The sequence below is a fragment of the Dendrobates tinctorius genome, unplaced genomic scaffold, assembly GCF_039654945.1.
Source record: "Dendrobates tinctorius isolate UK_male_01 unplaced genomic scaffold, ASM3965494v1 ptg000011l, whole genome shotgun sequence".
NCBI classification, from domain to species: Eukaryota; Metazoa; Chordata; class Amphibia; order Anura; family Dendrobatidae; genus Dendrobates; species Dendrobates tinctorius.
Genome location: NW_027361679.1, coordinates 51,583,616 through 51,604,722, shown reverse-complemented (window position 1 = coordinate 51,604,722; position 21,107 = coordinate 51,583,616). Strand labels below are relative to the sequence as shown.

The 21,107-nt window shown below is 46.0% G+C and overlaps 1 protein-coding gene across 1 annotated transcript in view; it reads right to left on the bottom strand.

Moving 5' to 3' along the window:
* The window catches only part of DNAH6 (dynein axonemal heavy chain 6), a 570,270-nt gene that overhangs the window by 462,590 nt on the left and 86,573 nt on the right, over nucleotides 1–21,107 (bottom strand). Inside the window, exon 13 of the mRNA XM_073542156.1 lies at nucleotides 1,745–1,896. Coding sequence (XP_073398257.1) covers nucleotides 1,745–1,896 — 152 coding nt within the window. The remainder of the gene's footprint in view (nucleotides 1–1,744; nucleotides 1,897–21,107) is intronic.

Below are 21,107 nucleotides of genomic sequence, written 5' to 3'. Positions count from 1 at the left end.
AATCCAGCCTTAATCATGTTCTCCAGGGTCTAAGCTGCTCCCGGTAGCTGAGATCCTGAAGATTTTCCGACTCTGGGGGACACTATACCCTTATTGCCGATTTTCGTTTTAAAATGGCAGTGAGGGAATAAGACCCCTTAGCAGCCACCGTTTTAATGTGTAGCAGCTTTCATTAAGGGATTAAAAGTTCAGTGGTTTATTTCAGTCCTCAAAAACAACATCACAGGAAAACTCAATTATGTCCGTCACAAATGAAAAAGTCCAAACAATAGTGCTGCTTTGCCTGCTGGAGTTAGAGTACAGCTTCCTAGTCCTTTAGCAGAAGCACTCAATCCAGGTGATCTACACACTTCCATATACACAGATATGTTAACAAAATGAACCTCACCCAGGGTTGCACATATGGTGAGCAGCCATCTCTTTCAACTCTTCAGCTGGTCATAATCAACCTGTCATGGCCGATTAACCCCTTTTAGTAATATATGTACTATAGCATCATTCCAGGTTTATCTCCCATCCACTATGTGTCCAACAGCCACCTTACATACCTCCCCCCTCTGCCTAAAGCTGTGGGATTGGCATCTTCACCACTAGTCACTGGATTCTCGAGAGGGCATCAGTATTACCATGTAACTCCAGCTTTATGTTCCACATGGAAGCAGAAATCCTGCAGGGCTAGAAACCAGTGGCTAATACAAGCATTTTTCCCCTTTTCCTCCCTCATCCATCTGAGTGTGGCATGGTCTGACAATAATTTAAATTTTCATACTAAAAAATGGTATCACAATGTGTCCACAGCCCACTTTATGGCCAAGCATTGCTTTTCTATAATGGAATAATTTTTCTCACATGCCGACAGTTTCCTACTTAGGTAGAGGACATGATGCTCCTCTTCGTGTATCTCCTGAGAAAGGACTACTCCTAATCTGACTTCTGAGGTATCCATTTGGAGTACAAATTCCTTCTTAAAGTCGGGGGCAATCAGGACCAGCTGCTTACACAGAGCTACTTTCATTTCTTGAAAGACAGTCTCAGCCTCCGACATCCATTTGGCCATGAGTCTGACCATTCACCTAACTAACTGTCACTATACGAGTGGTTGTTACCATGGATACCTAAGCTACTGTAATGCCCTGCACATGGGTAAGCGACATAGGAAATCAGAAAAACTATGCTACATGTCTAATCAGAGGTAATTTGAGGTATATTAGTATTATTACATTTACTACACATTGGGATTCGATCTTGGAGATGGAAATACCCCTTTAACAATTTGAAACTAAACCCTATATACCTTAAATTAATGTTGGCCGGACCCACCAATATCAATGGATTTGGTCAACAGTCTAATGTGTATGGGGGCCATTGACAGATGTTTTTTGGGGGAGTTAAGAATCCGGCAAGTCCGATGTCAGACTGTTGATCCTTGAGATAGGCCACCAACAGAGAAGGGAGAGTCAGGCAAAATAGCTGCTGGACGAACTATCGGTCAAATAATGGTTATCTGATGTTTATTGGGGTGTAAGACAAACATAGAGGCAGATTTTCTAATCCTGATATTTAGACAGTGTATATATAGACCAGACAGTCTAAATATGCATCAAATCATGATAAATATGGTGCATATTTATAAATATATCAGACACATTTTTTCTAGCATTATACCATATATTGATTGGCTTACTATGCGCTAATATTTTGCATATATTTCCCCAAGCATTCCTCAGCTTAATATGTTACTTACCTCTAAGCATCTTTTTGGTGAAGGTATTAATTTCTGTTTTAACATTCTGGAATCTATTATCAATAAGCCTAGATTTTTGTTCTCTATGATTGACATAGCATCCTTGTGTTCCTTGTGGTATTTTTGTAACTGTTCAGCAAAGAAATCAACCCCTACATGGGAATAAGATCAATATTTGTCAAGAAAAAAAACAACAATATTGTGACAGTATAGATTTCATAATAATTAATTTAATAAACAGTTAATCAAATACTAAAGATAGAAGATTATGGACACCTTTGACACGGTAAAAATCATTTTAGATATGTTAGAAGTCACCATTTGCTAATAAAACTATACGTTTCAGTCTGTGTTCTTCATTAATTTCAGACCCCTGATATGCAGTTTGCAGCCAAATACAAGTTGGATTTTTCTCTAGTAGGAGTTTGTCTCCAGATGTCACAGTCCACTAAGGAGCCAGATGGAGGTGGATGGGAAAGAGAGCACTGCAACTAGGGAAATATTAAAGGGGCACCCCTGAATCTTGCTCACTGAGCTCCCTGTTGTCCCTATATGGGTTCTTCCACCCTGTGTGGCAATCACGTTCCTGATCTGTCTTGCCCTAAGAATGGCCCTGGGGGTGTATGCAGGTAAATATGTCCTCAAGTTTGTCATCTAATGAACATTATATCTTCTGTTTCTCTGCTCCAATTCATTGCTCTTGAAATTTGACATAAATTATATTAATATTCTTTATTCTGGGCAATCAATTGGGTGGTAGATTCCTAGTGTTCAATATCCTGTGTGGAATGCACTGTCACTTTTTAGCACATGCAATTAATGTCATTGTAAATATGTACATGCAGTGACCTATTTATAACCCTTATGCCATATGCACTTTATAGATTGTATTATTTGGTGTGCACTGTCACTTTATATAATTTGCTTATTTTATTCATGTTTTGACTTTTTTATGAGTACTCAATAGGCCAAGGTATATTAATTCCTGGATGTTTATTATTTAATTGGTATTACTGTTTCTTTTTCCTTTCCACATGGGCATATGAGATGTGTTTAACTATTTATATAAATGTTTGAATTGATTTTTTTATTATTCTGGGACTAATGAAGGATTATTGATATATTTACCATATGAGCCTTTTTCTGAATGACCTCTTTTTTTTACTTGTTTTTATAGCTGTTAATTGTCTCAATAAAAATATTGTTTTGTAATGAAGTATTGTTTGTGGGAGTATTTTTCGTAGGTTTTATTAGTAGTTCATACTCCTATTTCACATAGATCACCTTGTGCGTGGGGCAGCAGGAACATTAGTCCTGCTCTATAATACAGATACTAAGAGAGACAGACAAGGTAAAGAAAAAAGCAATCACTCTCAGTGCACCCAGACTAAGGAAAGGTATATAACAGGAGAGAAAGAGTGAGGCAAACCAAAAAGAGAGATAAGGAGAATGAAAACACCAGATATGCTTCAAAACAGCAGTCTCCAGAGACAACTCCTAAGCAGATTTTCTTTCCACGGTTCACAGCTCCCAAATCAACTCCAAGGTGTAGCAAGCTATCACTGGCAACTAAGCCAGCTAAGAGATGAGTATTTATACCAGAGGGGAGAGGAGAAAATGGGAATAGCTGAGAACTCAGCACAGAGAGCTCTAGGAGACAAACAGAACAGTTTAATCCTTGCAACAACAAAGCAAGGGAAATCTGCACAGCTAACTGGAAGGCAAATCAGATTAAACCAGTGCAGCTGCACGTGTAGACAGATGCCGTGATCTTCTGACTTCTTGCTGTCGTGGTATCCCCTTGATTCCAGGATGGATGTTAGATAACTATGTACCCAGAGTGCTCTTGTCTTCATTGTGAGTACATATATCATCATTGCTTTTTTATTACACTTATTTTCTCTTTGTGTGTTTTCCTATTTATCCACAGCCTGTTTTCTCTGCCCTCCCGGAGACTGTATATGCTTTTTTTATCTGTCTCTTCCTTCCCCCACCTCCAGATTGCTATTTCTATCAGAAACAAGAAGGCAGAGATCCATCACAACCTAGAGATTTTGCTAATTATTTAGATTGATATAGGAATAAAAAAAATTTTGCAACAATACTAAAACATTTTTAATGAACATTTTTTAGACATTTGCTTAAACTTGCATTTAGGAAGCAAATGAATAACAAGAAAAATGATGTGTAAAGTTATATATAACCTTCTGGTTACTTCACACAGGTTGAGTATACAGTGGATGTTTCGTCCAAAAATCCAATGCGTAATACAGTACCAGAGATGTGCAATGAAAATGCACTGAAGATTTTAATATTTTCAGAACAAAGCCAGCAATATTCTCATACTTAACATACGTCCACACTTGTTGGCTTATTTTATTGGCTAAAAAAGCATTTTTTTTCCAGTATTTTTGGTGAAAAAATTGAATCTCAAACAGCATCATATTTCTGACACACATTGGCATTAATTTAACAGGTATTAGTTTTAAAAAACAAATTGTATTTACTCACCCTCCCCAAGTTAAGCATTTAGTCTCTGTGTCATCAGTTAGGCATCAGGTTTCTGCGTCTGCTCTGCGGAAATCCAGACCCTTACATTCTGCGGTCTCTTGCTGTTTATCTACCGCAGAGGAGATTGCCTTGCAGCAAATTACTCCAGGGGCTAAGTCCCTCTTTCCTCCTACTGAGCATGCTCATGAGACAATTTCCCATTGGAGATCGGGAGTCATGTGCTCAGGTCCTGCTCCAGATCTCATTGGTCCATCTCGGAGATCTGGAAGCTTCCGGAAGGTCCCAGCTGCTATAAAAAGCGCGCATGGCCGTTCCGCCATGCGTTAGTATAATCTCTAGTTGCTACTGTGTGAATGGTGATGGATGTATGATTCTGGTGAATGACTCATTTGAAACCCCTTCCCTCTGATATTACGCATGTGGACAGAGACTAAGCTTAGAGTCAGCGCCAGCGCGCAACTACTACATCATCCACAGTTGCTAGCGTCCGACATTGCACTTGCGTACTAGCTTTGTCGTCTAGTGGCAGTGTCCTACGCCACGCTGCAGTTGCAGCCCTCCTTGGCGTCCGCAGTTGCGATGTCGCACGCACGGTAGATCTAGACGGACGCAGTTCCGTTGTCTTTGGCTCTGCTCCTGTGACCAGATACCGTGCGTGCATTTACTCAGAGTACTGTGACTCCAACAGGCTCAGCCTTATTGCATTTGTCTTTGTTGGCACCTCTGTGACTCAACAGAGATTGCTCTGCGCACCTGGGTGACGTTTAACCCACGTGCGCATTTCCGCCTATTGCTTGCCTGCCACCACTTAGCAGCAGTCATATCTACTGCACGGTGGACCCCGAGCCGCGAACGCACTTTATTATTATTTTTATTTAGTGCGTTCCGCCATTCCTAACATTATACTAGGGTCTGGCTAGTGATGGCAGAACAGCAGCAACTCTTACAGTATATTCGGCAGCTGGAGGGCCGGTTGACTACTCTTGAGAGTGCTATCTCAGCTGCAAAATCCACTGAAGCTGCTGTACAGGCAATCGCAGACACGGTTTCACATATGTCCACATCCTCCCACACGCCGACAGTTACCTGTCTCCCGTTGCCCGATAAATTTTCTGGCGATGGCGCCTCCTGTAGGGGTTTCGTCAGCCAGTGCTCTATCCAGCTGGAGTTACTGGCTGCACGATTCCCTACGGAACGGGCCAAGGTCGGGTTTATTGTTTCCCTTCTATCGGGCAAGGCGTTGGAGCGTGGTGACCCAGAGGTTCGGACTGCTGCTCAGTTTTTAACCGTTATTAAGCAGGTCTTCCTGGGACCACGGGTCATGCACGACACCTCTCTTCAGCTACTTGCTTTGACTCTGGGATCCCTCTCGGTTAGTCAGTATGCCGTTCGCTTTCGGACAATGACTTCCGAGCTGGAGTGGTCTGACAAAGCCCTCATCCCTGTGTTTTAGAGAGGTTTGGCGGAGCATGTTAAGGATGCTCTCTCTACCAGAGAGGTTCCTGCAAGTTTGGAAGAGCTGATTGCCATTTCCACCCGCATTGATCTCCGTTTTTCGGAGTGCGGCCTGGAGCATGCTCAACCCAAACGGAAGGTTACCTCGGCTCCCAACTTTTTTGAGCCTCTGGAACCACCTGAAGTCAAACACCACTCTAATTTGGTCAGGTTTGCGAGGATGGTGGACACCAAAGGATGGAAGACACCAGCATTCTTCACCTTCTTTTAGGGGGGGTGCAGGTTCCGTGTGACCTCTATCGAGGATATTCTGCATGTCGACAAAATGTTTCTCCATGTCTGGCCTTCTCTTTAAGGTGCGTTTTAGGGATGAACACCTTGCTGTTGCAACGAAAAGGTAGAGGTGCTACCCAGCTATTTGAATCGTCTTGGGTGAAGTCCATTTCCATAATCTTTATAAATTCTTTGTCCTCCCTTGCAGGTGCTAGCTGGTTGTCTTCTCTTGTAGAGTTGAACACTGTTGACCCAAGGTCATCATTACGGGACAGGAATATCTTCGTGTTGTCAGAGGTTTCTTTCTTCCACTTGTTGTCGCTTATCTTCTCTTTCACCCAGTAATGATGTGGGCATGGTTGAAAGTAAGTGCTGCGACCATTTGGTAGGACGCGAGTCTTAAATGAGGAAATCCTTGTGGGTCTCTTCATCTTTTCTATACAGACATTGCCTATGATAACCCAGCCTAGGACAAGGCGTTGAGCAAATGGAGCGTCGTGTGGCCCGTTGATTTGCTGACGTACCTTGTGAAGTTGCAGAATGTCTCTGCCTAGCAGGATCAGGATGTTTGCGCTGTTGTTGAGCTGGTATCTTGCCTGCCAAAGTCTTTAGATGAGGGTGATGGAGTGCAGCCTCTGGAGTTGGAATTTCCTCTGTTGGATGGTATCTGGTTGCATTCGACCAGAGTGGGTAAGGGTATCTCCACATTGTTCTCAAGAGAAGACACCTTGAGTCCTTTGGCTCTTCTCCCAGAGACCTCCGTAACACTGCTGCAGGTGCCTTGGGTGTAGGGGTGAGAGTTTCCCTTTAAGTCAAACATATCAAAGAGTTCAGACCTTGCAAGTGACCGGTTGCTCTGATCGTCTAGGATAACATACACCCTTGCGGCTTTCTCTGGTCGACCCTTGGGATACACATTCACCAGGCATATCTTCGCACATGACTTGTCCCAGAGGCCTTCTCCGCAGACTTCTGTGCATGAAGAAGAAATTGAGATAGAACTTACTGTTTGAACAGCGTCCTCCCCGCCTTGCCTCGTGGTGGGAAAAGGCGTAAGCTGTGAATTGTTAGATTGTGATGGATGGAGCGCTTGCACATGCTCTTCATTGTCACACTCCAAACACTTAATAGATATTTTACAGTCCTTAGCAAAGTGTTCAGTAGAAGCGCAGCACCTGTAACATATCCCAAAGTTCTTCAAAAGCTCTTTGCGTTCCTGGATTGGTTTCTTTGTGAAGCCGATGCACTTCTTTAAAGGATGAGGTTTCTTGTGAATGGGACACATACGATTAGGATTCTCAACCTTCTCACCTTTGTCACTCTTATCTTGTGATACTGAAGGTGTGAGAAGAACATCCGTCTTGTTGACGGATATTGGTGCTCGGCGGTTCCTGTAGTTAAGACGCGGACTGTGGTGTTTAGGAGATGAAACAGGGTCGCTGTCTTCTCCATAGGAAAAACTTGGATCGGTCTTACACTCTGCAATATTTTTGATGAACTCGCAGAAGTAGGAAAATGGAGGGAAGGAGACTTGGTTTTCCCTTTTGTATTTTGATCCAAGCATGGCCCACTTATTTTGGATATTGGACGGCAGCTTGGAAACTATTGGGTTTACCCCATGAGCTGTGTCCAGGTAACTGAGGCCAGACAGGTACGGGTCTGCTTTGGCCAGCTGAAGGTCTAACAGGAGGTCGCTGAGCTCTTGGAACCTTGTACTGTCCTTATTAGATACCTTTGGAAAATCCTCTAGTCGCTTGAACAGGGCTTTTTCTATGGCCTCAGGACTGCTATAGCTTCTTTCTAGCCTCTTCCATGCAGAGGTGAGACCCGCAATGGGATTACTGATGTGGACGGATTTAAGTCTCTTGATCCGATCCGTGGATTGTGGCCCAAGCCACCTGATTAGCAGATCTAGCTCTTCACCGGCGGTGATGTCGAGGTCACTGATGGTGGTTTTAAAGGTGCACTTTCAACCCCTGTAGTTCTCAGGTTTATCGTCAAACTTTGTAAGCCCAGTCTTAGTTAGATCACGCCGAATCATGTACCTTGCAAGGCCAGTCATATCAGCATTCTCCGATTTTGGAAGAACCGTTGCTGGCTGGATAGCATTGTTCCTACAGTCTGTGCTTTGACCTGGGAATGCAGGTACATATGGGGTAGCGTAGGCGTTCAGTCCATTAACTGGCTTAATGAGCTTAGTTTCTGCCACACATGGGACTGGAATTGTGTGACTGACCGGAGTGTGGTGACTTGCCTGCATATTGGCCTGCACCTATGTTTCTGTGTATAAGATTTGGTGAGTTGCAGGTTTCCGGTACATTTCGGTGCACAGAAGAGGATCAGGATGCAAGGTTGGCAGCGTATTGTACTGGCCTTGGGTGCAGGATGCGGGTAAACACTCTGTGTCCTGTTGTCTCAGGGGAGCATCTGTGCGGTCAGGAAGGATTGCAGGAGCAGGGTTAGCACTGTATTGGCTTTGTACATAGTCTCTAGTACGCTTAAGAGGGTCTTCAGTATCAAAATCACTTAAACTGATACTGTCTCTTTGGCTCCCACTGATGGCTTGTTCCAGGACCTTTAGCCTTGCCATGGCTATGGTGTGTTTGCGTTCCTTCTCTAGGGCCTCTATTTTCATCTCAGTTTCCTTTTGAGCGAAGGCAGCTTGTATTTTCGTGGCCTCAGCTTCTGCACTTGCTTTTACGAGCTGTTCGCTGAGGGTTGAGGATTTTGAAGAGCGTGACTTAGATGATCATTTTGACTGTCTGGCCGAGCCAGAAATACAAGATGACATCTCGGCTATTAGCGTGATTCTTGCCTCTGTCTTGGCTTTTATATCACGCACCATACTTTCTCTCTCAGAGTAAAGTTTCTGGAAAGCTTGCAGCTCTTTGCAGGTAACTAATGGATTAAGTCTCTTTAACACTTAGATATACTGGTCTGCTATTTTTGCATAACGTTGATAATCTGAACACAGTTGTGCAAGGGTTCCCTCTGGTGGTCGTTGGAGAGAAGCAGGCTGAGACAGGCTGTCTATGTTACTCAGCAGTTTTTGCCATAGCTCTGCTGTAGCACGGAGAAGATCATGTTTACTGGATTCTAGATTCTCCCTTATTTTCCATGTTGGCTTTGTGGGATGTCTAGCCTTCTCACTAAATGATGGATCAAGTTCTATGCACTCTTCCTCTAACAATGGGTCTGGCAGAGACCGTGTAGTCATTCCTTCAGCCATCCTGATTCACAGGGAGAAGGGGAGCTGTATAGTCTCTTATATGCCGAGAGAGGATGCTCTGCAGGAAGGTCTGTAGCTTTACAGAAGCTGTGGGTGGCTTTACAGATGAATCTGGTAAGTCTTTTTTACTATTCTGTCCCTGGGGCCTGTGGCTGCAAATATGGCTCTGTGAGATGCTGGATCTCTTCACCTTACTTACAATTGGCGATGGTCACAGATAGCTCAACTCAGCTGCCGGCACACATGTTATGAAGAATCCAGAAGAGACTTTGATTTCTTTAAGAATTCTTGTTGAATGCATACAAACAGCAGCAGGTAAAAAAGACTTTCTTCAGACAGGCTGAAAGCATATGTGCTTCTATTGAAGCCAAGATGGAGAATGAGACACAGGAGGAAGAAGGAAGTGACATCACACCCAGAAGAGGGAGACAGGGAGACAGAAGGGACAAACTTGATGGAAAGGGAGGATTTTTGCTATGCAAAACACAGGAACACATAGCAACAGTAAAACAATATGAGAGACTGCAATACAGCATGTAAAATGCACAGGACAGTCTGTAAAATGTCTCATTCATGGGACATAAGAGTAAGTTCATTGCTTCTAAGTGACAACAACTCAGAGGAGCTGTGCTCACTTGCTGGCTGCAGCGTTCAAGGTGACATCAGCGCTGCAGACGATAACAAACAGCAGGGACTCAGGGCTGGACCCACGAGGGTGAGGAAAGCCCAATTATTTTTTTTTTCCATTTAGCAATAATTGACGATCTATTCTTTCTATGGTGGAGGAGGGAAAATGAGGCTAATCTAATATATAAAGCTCAAGTGTGTGTATGTATGTATGTGTGTATGTATGTATGTGTGTATGTCCGGGATTGGCATCCGCACCGTCGCAGCTACAGCCACAAAATTTGGCACAGTCACACGTCTGGACCCTGAGAGTGTCCTAGGCTAAGTTGTGAGGCGAAATTTTAACCCCGCGCATTCCAATTCACCAAACAATTTTGGCCCTATGAACATAATGGGGAAAAAGTGTGTGTGTATCAAGCCCCGCCCCTCATTATGATGTCATAATGGTTGCCATGGCGACGCTGATGTCATCATAGGTTGCAAGCCCCGCTGCTCACTATGATGTCATAATGGTTGACTATGGGATGGAGGATGTGTGATGGGTATATGGGCACTGGACTATGGGATGGAGGATATGTATGATGGGTATATTGGCACGGGACTATGGGATGGTGGATATGTATGATGGGTATATGGGCACGGGACTATGGGATGGAGGATATATATGATGGGTATATGGGCATGGGACTAGGAGATGAAGGATGTGTGATGGGTATATGGGCACTCGACTATGTGATGGCGAATATGTATGATGGGTATATGGGCATGGGACTATGGTATGGAGGATGTGTGATGGGTATATGGGCATGGGACTATGGGATGGAGGATGTGTGATGGGTATATGGGCACTCGACTATGGGATGGAGGATATGTATGATGGTTATATGGGCACGGGCCTATGGGATCGTGGATATGTATGATGGGTATATGGGCACAGGACTATGGGATGGAGGATAATTATAATTTGCTATAACTAACCACAGTTAGTTACTATGCCTGGGCAGCGCCGGGCTCTTCAGCTAGTAAGTTGATAAACAACCACTTTACATATGAACTCTAAGAGAAGTCCATTGTATTTTTGGATCTGGAGATTTCAAGAGAACGAAAACTATGTACTAGCACACACTTTAAGTGTTGATGTGAACTGTTATTTGCACTTCACCAGCACAAATTACAATTCTTGGTTGAACAACATCTTTTTGGCAGTTCAAGGGGGTAAGGAAAAAACTGATTAGACACTGTTAGCACCATGCCAGATCCCTGCTCTGACAGACAGGGTCTTCGGCGTGTCATTTCTCTCACCCGCGCTGTGGTCGGTTCCTCTCTTTCTCATGCTCTGCATGCTCCCAGCAGCACTTCAGGCCGGGCTTCTAGCCTTGTCCTTAAGGCGCGCGTGCACTCCCGCCCTCTTAAAGGACCAGCGTGTGGAAATATTGCTATTTCCTCCCCAACCAATGGTTGAGAAGCATTATGTATATATATGGCACACACACACTCCTGCCCTCTTAAAGGGCCAGAGTGTGCACTTGCTATTTCCTCCCCAACCAATGGTTGAGAAGCATTATGTATATATTGCTTCCTCTCCTCTGTAGAGGAGTCTGAGCAACCTACCTGTTTTGCAGTCTTAGTTGTGTAAGGTTGCATACCATTCCCTACTGCACTCTGGTGCAAATCCTGAATGCTGCACTCTGGTGCAAATCCTGCCTGCTGCACTCTGGTGCAAATCCTGCCTGCTGCACTATGATACAAACACTGCTGCTGCACTCTGATGAGAACTCTGTCTACTCCCTCCAGTCTCTCCTCTGGGTCCAGCTGCTGCACGCCCGTTGGTCTGTCACTGAATGGCACCTGGTGTTCATTGGGAGCCAAGTATAACCTCACCATCAGAGGCTCTAGTGAACAGTCAGGTGTTTGCTTAGTCATGCCCCTCCAGGCTCTCCACGGTTCGTGGCACAGTGGTTCCACAAACCATGTCCGTGACAGTTTGCTCAGGCCATGGATCCCGATGGACCCCAGATCCTGCCCACTTGGACCATGTACCAGGAGCTTTGGCGACAGAAAGATGCACAGGAAGAGCTGTCCATAGAATTGCGGTCCTTAACCCCTTAGTTAGAGGTCTTAAACATCCCTCCAGAGTTCCAGCATGTTCAAGAAGTCTTGTCTTTTCCAGAGACTTCCCAGACAGTTTGCTTAGTTCAAGACCCAGTTCCCTGGCTCGCAGCTCCACCACGTCTTGACGTCAATCCGAAGCTCTGCCGCGGGTTCATCAATCAGTGCCAGCTACACTTTGAACTCCTTCCTCATTACTTCCCGTCAGACCGAACAAATGTGGCATTTCTTATGTCACATCTTAGAGGTGAGGCCCTGGCATGAGTGAATCCATTATGGGAAAGAGAGGACCCTATCATCTCCTATTTGTCCATATTCTTGAAGACTTTCGCAGAGTAGTTGACGAACCCAGGTGAACCACCTCTGCAGCTTCCACTCTTATTCGTTTACGCCAGTTCTACTCCCCTTTTGGACAATATGGGGTACACTTCCATACTCTGGTGTCAGTGCTCGGTTGGAATAATGAAGCGTTGGTGGCAACATTCTGGGAGGGCCTCTCTGGAAACATAAAGGATGAGCTAGCTGGTCGAGATTTACCAACTACCTTCGATGACCTGATCTCCCTCGCCATCCGTATAGACCTACGTTTCGGTGAGCGTGTCTGTGAGGTGGCGCTTGAAAGAGGACCGTGGCGCCTGGCTCCATCTTTTCAATGGCCACTTGTTCCTTCGCCCTTCCTTGTCGAGGACTCATCTGAACCCATGAAGATCGACTACCTGTCATGTCGGACGCTGTTCACACCACAGCATCCGGCAGGCAGAGGTAGTTCCACCTCCAGCCACTATAGCCTCAGTGGCGCCGGCCTGATCTTCAGGCTCTCGGGGGTTAATCCTGCTGGAGACCAGGTTGGATGGTTAGTCACGCCCACGGTCTTTAAATAGTCATGCTGGCCTATGGGCGTCGCCGATTATAGCTTGTGTTTCATACCAAGTGGTTCCGGTCTGGAGTGGAGGTGTTCAAGAGAGAGAGATTCATATCTGGTGTCGTATGATCCGTCGTTATCCTTTCTCCTTCCCATATTTGTGTTTAGTTGTGCCCTGTTCACATTACTGTTTATTCCCGTGTGTGTGCGGCGCAGTGCAGTTTAAGTTCTCCCTGTCTGTCATTATTTGTGTGGGAGCTTTGGTGGTGACTTCTCACTGGGTGGAGGGTTAAGTGCAGGGCTGAGCAGGAGATAAGGAAAGGTCGGAGGCTCAGGCATTTGCACCTTCAGCAAAAACCCTGGGTTGAGGGTCAGACAGGGTTTCCCCTAGTAAAGGGACACCACAGGGGCCCCGGGTATTTCAGCCTTAGTTGAACTAAGCCCCCGTGACATTATAATCGGCCCACATTTTTTCAGGAGTCCATGGATCCATTAGATTCCATAACCCGCCAGTTGGCGGCGCTGTCCATACAGGTCTCCGAGTTGAATGGGGCAGTTCAGCAGCAGGGCCTGGTAGTAGCAAAGGTGCAAACGGCATCTGCAGGTATCGGTGCAGAGCCGAAGTTTCCGCTGCCAGAACGATTTTCAGGCGATCGCAGCAAATTTGTCGTATTTCGGGAGGCCTGCAAATTATACTTCCGCATGCGGCCAATATCCTCAGGTAATGAGGCCCAGCGAGTAGGGCTGGTGTTGTCATTACTGAGTGGTGACCCCCAAGCATGGGCATTTTCCTTACCACCTGACTCTGCTACATTTCATTCGGTCGATAATGTTTTTTCTGCCCTCGGGCTCATTTACGATGACCCTGACCGACTGGCTCTAGCGGAATCTAAAATCCGCGCCCTCCGCCAGGGGGAGCGCTTGGCAGAAGACTATTGTTCGGAATTTCGCCGCTGGGCTGTAGACACACAGTGGAATGACCCAGCACTGCGGAGCCAGTTTATTCATGGGGTATCAGGGAGGGTGAAACAAGCCCTCCTGATGTATGAGACTCCGGCATCATTGGAGTCTGCCATGAGTTTGGTGATACGTATTGATCGCCGTTTTCGTCAGGGGGCACAGGAGACGCTACCTCTGGGGGAAAACAGAGGTGCAGGTGTGGTTGAAGTAGATGAGTCCCCTGAACCTATGCAGATTGCTGGCGTGGCACAGGTTCAGCCTCGCGCTCCGGGAGTCCGGAAGTCCGGAGCATGTTTCTACTGTGGTAAAGGAGGTCATTATGTTAACGTTTGCCCGGTACTACCTAAGAGGGTCACACCGGCGGAAAACTGTTAAGCTCAGAGGGTATGGAGGAGACCCAACTGAGCGTATGCATATCCTCCATGATGGTATCTCAATGTATGCTCCCTGCCAAGGTTATTGTCGCCGGCAGAGAGCTACCTATATCAGTGTTTGTGGATAGCGGTTCCGCCACCAATCTCATAGATGAGGAGTTTGCACACACCGCCGGGTTTAAGATTGAAAAACTTCCTCACCCCATACAGGTGGTGACCATTAATGCTGTTCCCCTCCCTCAAGGGGAGATTACTGAGTTTGTGGCAGAGGTGAAACTCCACATTGGGGTCCTACATTCTGAGTCGGTTACATGTAGGGTCCTCCGTAATCTCCCAGCACAAATGGTCCTGGGTTTTCCATGGCTGTCCAGGCACAACCCGGTAATTGATTGGAAAACTCAGGACATAGTACAATGGAGTGGTTTCTGCCAAGACAATTGCTTGGCCACATGTGTGTCCGCCGTGACGCCCAGCCTGCCGGAGGCTTTGCAGGATTTCGCGGATGTTTTCTCTGAGAAGGGTTGCTCAGAACTGCCTCCACATAGAGCCTATGACTGTGCTATTAGGTTAAAACCCGGGGCCAAATTACCTAAGGCCAGGATGTTTAATATTTCTGGTCCTGAGAGACAAGCTCTGAAAGACTACATCGCGGAGAGTCTGAGCAAAGGTCACATCCGGCCTTCGTCCTCGCCTGTAGCCGCGGGGTTTTTCTTCATTAAGAAGAAAGATGGGGGGTTACGCCCGTGTCTGGATTTCCGAGAGTTAAACCAGATTACTATCCGTGATCCCTACCCAATGCCGTTGATCCCGGATTTGTTCAACCAGGTAGCGGGGGCAAAATGGTTTTCCAAGCTGGACCTCAGGGGGGCGTATAACCTCATAAGGGTCCGTCAGGGGGATGAGTGGAAGACGGCGTTTAACACTCCTGAGGGTCATTTTGAGAGTCTGGTTATGCCGTTTGGGTTGACCACCGCGCCTGCCGTTTTCCAACATTTTATTAATGATGTCTTTGCTCATGTCCTGGGGAGATTTGTGATTGTATACCTGGATGATATCCTCATTTATTCTAGCGATCGGGACACTCATTTGCAGCATGTTAGGCAGGTGTTACAGTTGCTCCGTGAGAATAAGCTCTATGCTAAGCTGGAAAAATGTTTATTTTTTGTCCAGGAGTTGCCCTTTTTGGGATATATTGTGTCCGCAGCTGGTTTTAAAATGGACACCGCTAAGGTGCAAGCGGTGTTGCAATGGGAGAGGCCGGAGAGTCTGAAAGCACTCCAGCGGTTCCTTGGGTTTGCGAATTATTATAGGAAATTTATAAAACACTTTTCGACTGTCGCCAAACCGCTCACGGACATGACAAAAAAGGGTGCCGATCTGGCGAACTGGCCTGAGGTGGCTATACGTGCATTTGAGCGTCTGAAGAATAGTTTTGCTTCAGCCCCCATTCTGGTGCAACCAGACGTGTCTAAACCTTTTGTGGTAGAGGTTGATGCGTCGGAGGTGGGAGTGGGGGCAGTACTGTCTCAAGGCTCGTCCTTGAGCGAGATGCATCCATGCGCCTACTTCTCCAAGAAGTTGTCGCCGGCCGAACGGAATTATGATATCGGCAACAGGGAGTTGTTGGCCATCAAACTGGCTTTTGAGGAATGGCGACACTTCTTGGAGGGGGCGGCTCACCAGGTCACAGTTATCACCGACCATAAGAATCTGCTCTACCTGGAGTCGGCCAAGCGTCTGTCTCCTAGGCAGGCTCGCTGGGCATTGTTTTTTACTCGTTTCAATTTTCTTGTGACGTACCGTCCCGGGGCTAAAAACACCAAGGCGGATGCTTTGTCTAGGTGTTTTCCGGGGGGAGAACCTCGGGAAGAGCCGGTACCCATCCTCCAGAAAGGGGTAGTCGTCTCGGCTCTCACGACTGAGGTAGAGGCGGAGATTGCCGAGGCCCAAGAGGAGGTACCACCAGGACTTCCCGCCAACAAATCATTTGTACCCCTGCATCTTCGGCCTAAGGTGTTGAAGGAACACCACGATTCGGTACTGGCTGGTCACCCAGGGGTGAAGGGCACCTTAGAGCTGGTATCGCGTCGTTTCTGGTGGCCCAAAATCCGGCAGGACGTGGTCTCGTACGTGGCAGCTTGCATCACGTGCGCTAGGGCTAAGTCACCCCGAACCCGTCCTGCTGGCACGCTACAGCCTCTGGGGGTACCCAATAGGCCATGGACAGAAATCTCCATGGATTTTATCACTGACTTGCCAGCCTCGGCAGGGAACACGGTCATCCTGGTGGTGGTTGACCGTTTTTCAAAGATGGCGCATTTTGTGGCGTTGTCCTCTTTGCCCAATGCTAAGACGTTGGCTCAGGTATTTGTGAAGGAGGTGGTCAGACTCCACGGAGTACCGTCTGACATAGTATCTGATAGGGGTACGCAATTTGTGGCGAGGTTTTGGAAAGCTTTTTGCTCAAGGTTGGGGATCAAGTTGTCACATTCATCGGCGTTTCATCCACAGTCTAATGGACAAACTGAGCGCATGAACCAAAATCTAGAACAGTATTTACGATGCTTTGTGTCCGACAACCAGGAGGAGTGGTCTACTTTCCTTCCTCTGGCCGAATTCGCATTAAATAATCACCGCCAAGAGTCATCAGGAGAGTCTCCATTCTTTTGTGTGTACGGTCAACATCCTCAGTTTTGTACCTTACGTCAGGGTGACTCCGGGGGTGTCCCGGAGGAGGATCAGCTAGGAGCCCAATTGTCATCAGTCTGGAGGCGGGTGAAACAGCGTTTGTTGAGCATGAGTGCCAGGTACAAACGGGTGGCTGACAGTAGACGCGTGCCAGGTCCGGACCTGTGTGTGGGTGAATGGGTGTGGTTAGCTACGAAGAACATAAAACTCAAAATCCCTTCTTTAAAACTGGGTCCAAGGTTTATTGGGCCTTTTAGGATTTCTGCCATCATTAACCCAGTAGCTTATCGGTTGGAACTTCCCGCGGTGTACAAGATACACAACGTGTTTCACAGGGCTTTATTGAAAAAGGTGGTAGGCTTGGTGGACACGACGCCGATGCCACCTCCAGTCATGGTGGATGGCGAGTTAGAGTTCGAGGTCGCCAAGGTAGTGGACTCTCGAGTAGTACGCCGTACTCTTCAGTATTTGGTGCACTGGCGGGGGTATGGTCCAGAGGAGAGGTCTTGGGTTCCAGCCTCAGACATACATGCGGATCGGCTGGTCAGTTCTTTTCACCGTCGTCATCCAGACAAGCCGGGTCCTATGAGTCTTGAGGGCCCTGGGGTCCCTTGTAGAAGACGGGGTACTGTCATGTCGGACGCTGTTCACACCACAGCATCCGGCAGGCAGAGGTAGTTCCACCTCCAGCCACTATAGCCTCAGTGGCGCCGGCCTGATCTTCAGGCTCTCGGGGGTTAATCCTGCTGGAGACCAGGTTGGATGGTTAGTCACGCCCACGGTCTTTAAATAGTCATGCTGGCCTATGGGCGTCGCCGATTATAGCTTGTGTTTCATACCAAGTGGTTCCGGTCTGGAGTGGAGGTGTTCAAGAGAGAGAGATTCATATCTGGTGTCGTATGATCCGTCGTTATCCTTTCTCCTTCCCATATTTGTGTTTAGTTGTGCCCTGTTCACATTACTGTTTATTCCCGTGTGTGTGCGGCGCAGTGCAGTTTAAGTTCTCCCTGTCTGTCATTATTTGTGTGGGAGCTTTGGTGGTGACTTCTCACTGGGTGGAGGGTTAAGTGCAGGGCTGAGCAGGAGATAAGGAAAGGTCGGAGGCTCAGGCATTTGCACCTTCAGCAAAAACCCTGGGTTGAGGGTCAGACAGGGTTTCCCCTAGTAAAGGGACACCACAGGGGCCCCGGGTATTTCAGCCTTAGTTGAACTAAGCCCCCGTGACACTACCTTGCCCTTGCTAAACAGCGACTGAGGGATCGACGTGCTAAAGGCCAGTGCCTATATTGTGGAGACATGGGTCACTCCATTCAAGTCTGTCTGGTAAAGCCAGAGAAGCTCCGGCATCTAGGGTCAGTAGGAAAGGCCTCCCTAGATGGAAAAAACATCTCTCTACCCCTGACCCTTACTGTGGCCATGACAACCAGTGAATCCCAGTTTGTTGAGTCGGCGTATTTGGATTCCGGCACAGCCGGAAATTTTATCCTCCAGGCTGTAGTGGATCGGTTCCAAATCCCAGTTCATCCACTCAAGAATCCCCTGGCAATAACATCTGTCGATGGGAGAACTCTTCGAGAGATGGTTCGTCTGGCTACTGAGCCACTTGAGGTCCGTATTGGGATGCTTCTTACTGAGAGGATTGTCTTCTATGTTCTGTCCCACATGTCTCATGCCTTTCTCTTAGGCCTACCATGGCTACGACAGCATGAACCTGTGCTGGACTAGAGAACTGGAGAGGTGCTCCGCTGGGGACATTCCTGTCATGAGAAGCGTCTGGCTCCAGTACATCCGGCTAGGGCCCTGTCTTGTCCGGCATTTCTTTCTCTCTCTCTCTCTCTGTTCTTTCTCTCTGTTCTTTCTTTCTCTCTGTGTTTTTTCTCTCTCTGTCCTTTCTTCTTTCTTTCTCTGTTATTTATTTCTCTCTCTGTTCTTTCTTTCTCCTTTTTTTTCCTCTGTTCTTTCTTTCCCCTCTTTCTTTCTTTCTTTCTTTCTCTCTGTTCTTTTTTCTGTCCTCTCTTTCTTTCTCTCTCTGTTCTTTCATTCTTTCCCCTTTTTTTCTTTTTCTCTGATCTTTCTTTCCCTTCTTTCTTTCTCTCTCTGTTCTTCCTTTATTTCTCTCTCTGTTATTCTTTTCTCTCTCTCTGTTCTTTCTTTCTCTCTATTCTTTCTCTGTTCTTTCTCTCTCTCTCTCTCTGTTCTTTCTTTCCCTTAGTACCGGCCACTGTGCCCATAATGCCAGCCACTTTGCCCTCAGTACCAGTCAGTGTGATCAGCAGTGCTAAATGAGTGCTGTTGAGGCGTGGATATGGATGTGGTTAGTTGTGAAATGGGTGTGGTTGGGAGTGTGGCCTAAAATTTGCTGCACGCCCGACCATGGCTTGCCCCCTCTAGTTTTGATCTTTGGTACGCCCATGTGTACAACCTGTAAGAAGAAGCATTAGCTAAGAGGTTTAAAGAAAAAAATGATTACGCTAGCTTCATTCAAGGGGCCTGTAAAAAAGTCTCAATATTCTAACAGTCAGATTGTTTGAAGCCTCCAACAAAGCTGAACATGCCCAACAATGTGAATCTCAGCTTTCTAACCACTAACAATATAGACCACACTAATATAACAAACATTTTTTTCAAAACACAGGCACATCTTACTGAATGATGAATACCTGAAACACCTTCTTCCAAAAGAATACCCGCTAAGACTCCAAATCCTGTGATGTATCATTTACTTTACTGGGTGCAACAGTTGTGATACAATCTGAGATTTTAGGTGTAGCATGTGGCAGAATTCAGTAAGCTTCCCCCACCCACACCACAGCTTTCTGTGTACATTGTCTACTGACAGTGAGTTGCTAATCAGTGCTGGGGGTGGGGTCATGGAGGTACACAAACTGGTAGTACAGCAGTGAATCTCCTGGTGATAAAATACTGATAGTATGGAAATAACAGCATACAACCTGCTAACAAATTCCCTTTAATGAGTATTTAGTTATCAAAGTAACTAGTCCAGAACTAGGTTCTACAATTTCCATGAGGTCAGGGGTCAATGCACTTGGCACACTTCCCGTCATCTTAGGGTAAATATTGCAACTAATGACTAGGTTTTTCTTTGACTCATGAAGATACAGTCTGGGGTTAACCCCTTCACTACCAAGGGTGGTTTGCACGTTAACTACCGGGCCAATTTTTACAATTCTGACCACTGTCCCTTTATGAGGTCATAACTCTGAAACGCTTCCGTGGATCCCGGTGATTCTGACATTGTTTTCTCGTGACATATTGTACTTCATGTTAGTGGTAAAATTTCATTCATATAACTTGCGTTTATTTATGAGAAAAACGGAAATTTGGCGAAAATTTTGAAAATTCCGCAATTTTCCAACTTTGAATTTTTATGCCCTTAAATCACAGAGATATGGCACACAAAAAAGTTAATAAGTAACATTTGCCACATGTTTACTTTACATCAGCACAATTTTGGAACCAAAATTTTTATTTGTTAGCAAGATATAAGGGTTAAAAGTTGACCAGCGATCTCTCATTTTTGCAACACCATTTTATTTTTACGGACCACATCACATTTGAAGCCACTTTGAGGGGTCTATATGATAGAAAATACCCAAAAGTGACACCATTCTAAAAACTGCACCCCTTAAGGTGCTTAAAACCACATTCAAGGAGTTTATTAACCCTTCAGGTGCGTCACAGGAATTTTTTGAATATTTAAAAAAAATTAACATTTAACTTTTTTTCACAAAAAAAATTACTTCAGGTTCAATTTTTTTTATTTTACCAAGTGTAACAGGAGAAATTGGACTGCAAAAATTATTGTGCAATTTGTCCTGAGCACGCTGATACCTGATATGTGGGGGGGAACCACTGTTTCGGCGCATGGCAGAGCTCAGAAGGGAAGGAGCGCCGTTTGACTTTTTCAATGCAAAATTGGCTGGAATTCTGATCGGACGCCATGTCGCATTTGGAGAGCCCCTGATGTACCTAAACAGTGGAAACCCCCCACAAGTGACCCCATTTTTGAAACTAGACCCCCTAAGGAACTTATCTAGATATGTGGTGAGAACTTTGAACCCACAAGGGCTTCACAGAAGTTTATAATGCACAGCGGTACAATTAAAAAATCATATTTTTTCCACAAAATGATCTTTTCACCCCCAATTTTTATTTTCCCAAGGGTAACAGGACCCTAAAAGTTATTGTGCAATTTGTCCTGAGTACACTGATACCCCATATGTGGGTGTCAATGACTATTTGGGCACATGGCAG